The sequence below is a fragment of the Orycteropus afer genome, unplaced genomic scaffold, assembly GCF_000298275.1.
Source record: "Orycteropus afer afer isolate SDZICR_OR568_19922 unplaced genomic scaffold, OryAfe1.0 scaffold00450, whole genome shotgun sequence".
NCBI classification, from domain to species: domain Eukaryota; kingdom Metazoa; phylum Chordata; class Mammalia; order Tubulidentata; family Orycteropodidae; genus Orycteropus; species Orycteropus afer.
Genome location: NW_006922037.1, coordinates 2,283,051 through 2,288,981, shown reverse-complemented (window position 1 = coordinate 2,288,981; position 5,931 = coordinate 2,283,051). Strand labels below are relative to the sequence as shown.

General features: G+C 32.2%; 1 protein-coding gene across 1 annotated transcript in view; it reads left to right on the top strand.

Moving 5' to 3' along the window:
• LOC103208537 (centlein-like) overlaps positions 1-5,931 on the top strand; it is a gene marked incomplete at its 5' end in the record, with an annotated part of 460,544 nt that overhangs the window by 186,556 nt on the left and 268,057 nt on the right. The window contains 2 exons of the mRNA XM_007954241.2: positions 3,576-3,749; positions 5,576-5,701. Of these exons, the coding sequence (XP_007952432.2) occupies positions 3,576-3,749; positions 5,576-5,701 (300 nt within the window). The remainder of the gene's footprint in view (positions 1-3,575; positions 3,750-5,575; positions 5,702-5,931) is intronic.

Genomic DNA, 5,931 nt, shown 5'->3' with positions numbered 1-5,931 from the left:
TTCCTCACCTAATCCCTTGGGCTGATTGCTCTTCTCTTTGGCTCCCTTGGTTTTACCCCTTTCTCCTGCTCTTCCGGCCTGCTACTTTGTGCTACACCTGTGCTTACCTTGCTCCTGGAGACCCGGTCCCTCTTGGGAGGGTAACAAGGGAAAGTGTTGCCATAGGGAACATTAAGTATTGACAGGATTGGATTTTATAAATGTCTGTAAAGTAAAATGGAACGTAGGTTTTCAAATATTAGACATTAATTTTTTTTCATTAAGTACTAATAACGGATGGCAAGAAAAGTTAATTTTCAAAAGGTCTAGGATTTAAAGGATAATAGAATGAACTTCTAAAAGCAAGAGGATTGATTAACTTGATTTTGCAACTTATGTAATGAGTAGGACTCACTGCTGTTGATTCAGATCTGACTCATAGCGACGACTCCTTGGGTTTCTGAGGGGGTATCTCTACGGAAGTAGATTGCCCAACCTTCCTTCCGAGGAGTGGCTGGTGGGTTTGAACCATCAGCCTTGTGGTTAGCTGTCAAATGCCTTAGGCACTACACCACCAGAGCTCCTAATGAGTAGGAAGCATCTTTGAAAAGGGATGAGGATACGTGAGGATACACGCACACTCACTCACTCCCTCACTCACTAGATTTCTGTTCGTAATTACCAATATTGATTCTTTAATTATAACAAATGTACCATACTCTACTAAGTTGTTACTAGATGTTACAAACTAATTTTAACTAACTACTGTACAATACTAAATCTTCTATAATAAAATGTTAATAATAAGGGAAACAGTGAATGTATCTGGGAACTCTGTTGTATGTGTACCTCTTTTCTTTAAATCTAAAACTCTTCTAAAATATAGCCTATTAATTTTTAAAAAGCAGGTTAAAGGGCAGAATTATCATAGTTTGCTTTATTATTAAGTTTAGGAGATCGATCCCAAGCTTCTTGTTATTGCTAGTTTCTGTTGAATTGATTCCGACTCATGGCGACCCCATGTGTACAGAGTAGAACTGTGTCTTAGAGGATTCAAGGCATGACCTTTCAGAAACAGGCTTGGTACATTTTTGTAGTATTTGATACATATTTCACAATATCTAGAAGTTCATATACTACTCATGCTAGCTGGGTGTTTTTTTTCCAACAACATTTATAAACTAAGAGATGTCAGTTATAATTTCTAATTCCTTGTTTTTCTAGAAAAATAAAGGCATCTGGCAATAGTTGGCCACATTTTGTGAAAGCAGTTCGCTGGACCTGAGTATCAATACCTTAGATACCCTCCTTGTTCAATAGTGAGGCTGTGAGTCATTTAACACTTTTCATTTGCTTACATTTCTAAAAAAAGTCTTACTAAGAGAAACGTGAAATGTTTCCTTTGTGTATCTCTTTCTAAACCAGTTGTCATTGACTAGATTCTGACCGATGGTGACTACTTGTTTCAGAGTAGAGTTGTGCTCCATTATGGCTTTCAATGGCTGTGATCTTTTGGAAGTAGATTTCCTGGCCTTTCTTCCAAGGCACCTCTGGTTGGATTCAAACCACCAACCATTTGATTAATAGCCAAGTGCTTAACAAATTGAGCCACTCAGGAATTCTGGTAAAAGTGATAAAAGGCAAGTGGAGAAAAACTGCATTTGAAGAACAAAGGGACCATGTATGTATCTTGTAGATATGAAGGATATATCTACATGTTTAACATGTATTCAAAGTGTTTATTGAAAAAAATCTAAAGCTATTTTTAAAAAAACTCATCACAACCCATTTTACTTATTAATTTATTTATATTACTTCTGTGACTCTTATGTGAATATAAGCTATCACTGCTTTTATAGTATTTTAATAGTGAAGTTCTGCTGTTGGTTTATGGAGGAAGTTTGAATGAATAATACCTAAATATGAAAGCCTTTATTATCATAGTAAAAATATCTACTGTTGGAAGTTTTTATATATCTTCATAAATGTTTGAGTTATTTTTAATTGCAGCCTCTTGACAATATTAATTTAAAACTCTTATTTATAACATTATAATCTAATGATACCTTAAAAAACTCATTTATTAAAGAACAAACTAAAGTTACATATTTTTCTAAATTTTATGTTTCACCTTGAATAATTCACGTAGGTTTTCTTTGGTAAATGATGGGATGTTAATGTATCTATATAATTATTTTACTAAAGGAAAACTAGAAAAGATCAGGTAGCCTTTGGAAGTTGTTTAGGTTGGCAGCCTAGTGAAGTAAATATTTACAAACATCATAAATTTGCTTATAAGAGAAGAGGAAAAAAATGAATAAAAGCCATATTGTAATTAAAAATGGAGGGAAAAGAATAGGACAAAATCATTTAGAGTTACTGGACGAAAAGTGGTTAAAGTTTATTCATTTGATGTTCAAAGCAGTAAATATTTAATACATTTTTAGTATGGTAACAAAACAGCATAAATAACATTCTTGAGGAAAGTATTTTGTAGTGTAATGAAATAAAGATGAGGAAACAAATCAGGTTACTTACATATGAGGTAAGTATAATCATATAAATCAAAGATGACTACTCATAAAAAATTATGTTAATATGAAGATAATTTTGTCTATTCCCCTTGAAAAAAGAAAAAATAGGTAAAATTGGAAGCAAGTAATATTTCTCATTGTTGGTCCAGAAAATCTAAAGCCATATTTGTTTCTCATTGTTCTTAGTAATAATATTTAGGAGAAAAGGGACTTTCCACAACTTTAAATTAAAATATTGTAGAGCTACTGGATCTCTCTTGTTAATATTAGGATCAAAAGATTTGACTATTTTTTGCTGGTAAATTGCAAAAAAAAAAAAAAAAAACTTGCAGTATGATTCAGGACTTTATTTTTGTTATTTGTAAATGGAGTGGTTAATTTGAAAATAACCTGTATGCATGGGTTGTAATGGTCTCAAAGTTTTCATGACTTAAAATCAACTTAGTGACAACAACAACCATTATGAACTGGTTTTCTAAAACCTTAATTTTCCTGTGATTTCTAATAATAAAATATGGGGCTTACCTTTAGCTTTTCATTTGACAAAGGAAGAAATTTCAAAAGAGAATACTGTGAACAGTCTTGACTTTTAAAAATATCATAGTTCTTTGAGTTGTTACTATAAAATTATGGTATATTAAAAGCTAAGCTGTCCTAAAGTGTTAATGGTTTACTTCCCTGGATTTATCTTTTAGCATATTGAATGAATCTTGATGATCAACTTGCTTATTTCATGAGGGAATATATATGTGTATACTTAAAAACTTGAAATGCTTATTAGATGGGTAGTATGTATCATGCAAACAAAACTTTCGTTTCTTTCTCCTGCATATTTATATGGCACTGTTTCTATGAAAATATAAGACTCTTGGTTCTTATATTAAAAAATGTTATTCTGTTGGTATGATAGATGTTTATCTATTGCTGGTTTGTAGTTTATTGTTTAAATGGGATTTTCTTTGAATACTTATCATTTATGTATTATAATATCATACATATGTGTATATATATGTAAATAATACAAGATACAAACACATGTATATATACACACTTTTTTTGTAGGTATCTCCGCGGGCATCTTTCTCAAGCTTAGAAACCTTAATGGTGTCACAGAAGTCTGAAATTGAGTATTTACAGGAGAAACTGAAAATAGCAAATGAAAAACTGTCAGAAACTAGCTCTCTCAAAAAGAGTGTCTCAGGCAGAATCATCACAAGTACTGAAGGAAAACATAAGGTAGGGACATTTTTTCATTTTGTGAATTTGTTAGGATGAAGCTGGCAAGTCAAGAGATTTTGGGGAAAGTTAAACAAATAGCAACATTTACTTCTGTACGTATGATTCTGGAAGCTTTTTAAAAAGCATTATGTGCCAAATGCTTGGTGAAATAACTGTTGGGAGTAGGAAGCTTTTACTTGTAAATAGTGAATAATATCTTCTTAATTTAATTAATTATATTATTAGTACCAATATACCTCTTGTGCCAGTGAGCTAATATTCTTATATAAAAATGCTTTGGTACGATTCCTTGATTATTTATCTGATAATCTATCTGATAAAACTCATTTAAAATTTACATTAGTCATTAACTCAGTTTTCTAATTTTCATTAAAAGCAAAATAGGTCCTAATGTTTTCTATCTTGTTTAGGTATGACATTTATAATAATATGGAATATAGAATAATAAGTGGATTTTAACATTAATCTGTATACTTATTGTAAGATTTCATAGATTTTAAGAGATAGCAGTAGAGAAAACAAAGCAAATTTTGCATAACATTTCTCATATATTAACATTGTCTTAGCTTTTCCTTTTGTAGTATTCATTACATATTCATATTATGCTGCAAAAGATTCAACAGAAGGTTGCCTAATACAAACATTTCATATCATATTGTAAGTTTGATATTTCTAGGTAAATTGTAATAACATTTCCCTAAAAGTAAGGCGTTTTAGACATATATTTCTCATACTTGTTCTATCAACAGTAAAGGAAAATGCTTTTTATAAGTAGAAAACCATATTTTGAAGATAATAATTAAGTTCTTGCCACTTTCTCCTATGAATAGAACAAACTGTCTTCCTAGAGGAAGCATTTTCACCTAGTAACAGATTTCTCTGGTACTCTTCATTACTCTCTCTAATATTACTAGTCATTTTCAGGGGAAAGAGTCTTTTCCCCCTTTTTGTAAAAACATAAGTGCATTTATTTGTTCTTGCCATTTTAAAGTAGTTTCACAACACTGAGCTTTATTTAAATAAAAGAAAATATTCCCAACATTGAGATGCAGTAGTATAGGCCCTTATTTTGTTGCTTGCTGTATTGCCAAAGTTTAAAAATGTAGTGCTTTGATGTTTCATTGCTTTTAATAAAAGTCAAGAAGATGAGAGGGAATATGTTGAACAAAATTTTTATTTCCTTTTCGTAAGGACATGCAGTAAGTATGAGCAATATGTTGTCTAGCTTTTAGTTGCTTTCACATATTCCTTCTCCAGATTGGTATATGAAGCTGTACATAATATAAACACACATTCTTGTCTCTAGTTAGCCACATTATAGTTAATGACCATATGGTCATTATGGTATAAGATCTACTGTCTGTTGTATTTATATTCCTCAAGCATATTGTTCCTTCAACTTCACAGTGTGTTAAACTATTTCAAAGGGAAAAAAATCCTTTCCCTCTTGTTTCTGGTTGTCCTATCAAGTGTAACCTTGGACCCTTATAGAGCAATTAGACCAGCCTCTATCCCCTCCTTTGTAATGAGGTTTCTTGCATTTCTGAGTCTATAACCCTTTAGTCTCCCCTAATGGGACATCATTATTCTGAAAGAAACAATGTAAATGTAAATGAATATTCTCATTAACGAGTCACAGAGAAACCTTTAGCGGTAGCACTGTGGTAATTCTGCTTGTTATTTCTCTGGTATTCCATGCAGGGCTTTTTTTTTTTTTTTATAATTCATTATTAGTATTCAAAATTACTTGTTCTTTAATTTTGCATGTCTTTTATAATCCAGTGTTCCAACTAGTTCAACCATGCCCTTGTTTTATTCTCGAGGAACCACCTGTGAAACGTTCAAGGTCTCTGTCCCCAGGGAAATCCTTCACAGACTCAGAGCTGCTGTGGAAGCTGAGGAAAGCGGAAAGAAAGCTTGAAAGCTTACAGAAGACACTGCAACTAAAGGTGAACATTAAAACATTTCTTTAGTAGTAACCTTGCAAAGATAAAGATAGACCAAAATAAACATGCATTTCACAAATTACTGTTTATCACTTATCATTGTTGTTGTTGTTGTTGTTATGTGCCGTTGAGTCAGCCCTGACTCATAGTGACCCCTCCTTGGGTTTCCGAGGCAGTATCACTACGGAAGTAGGATTGCCCAACCTTCCTTCCGAGGAGTGGCTGGTGGGTTT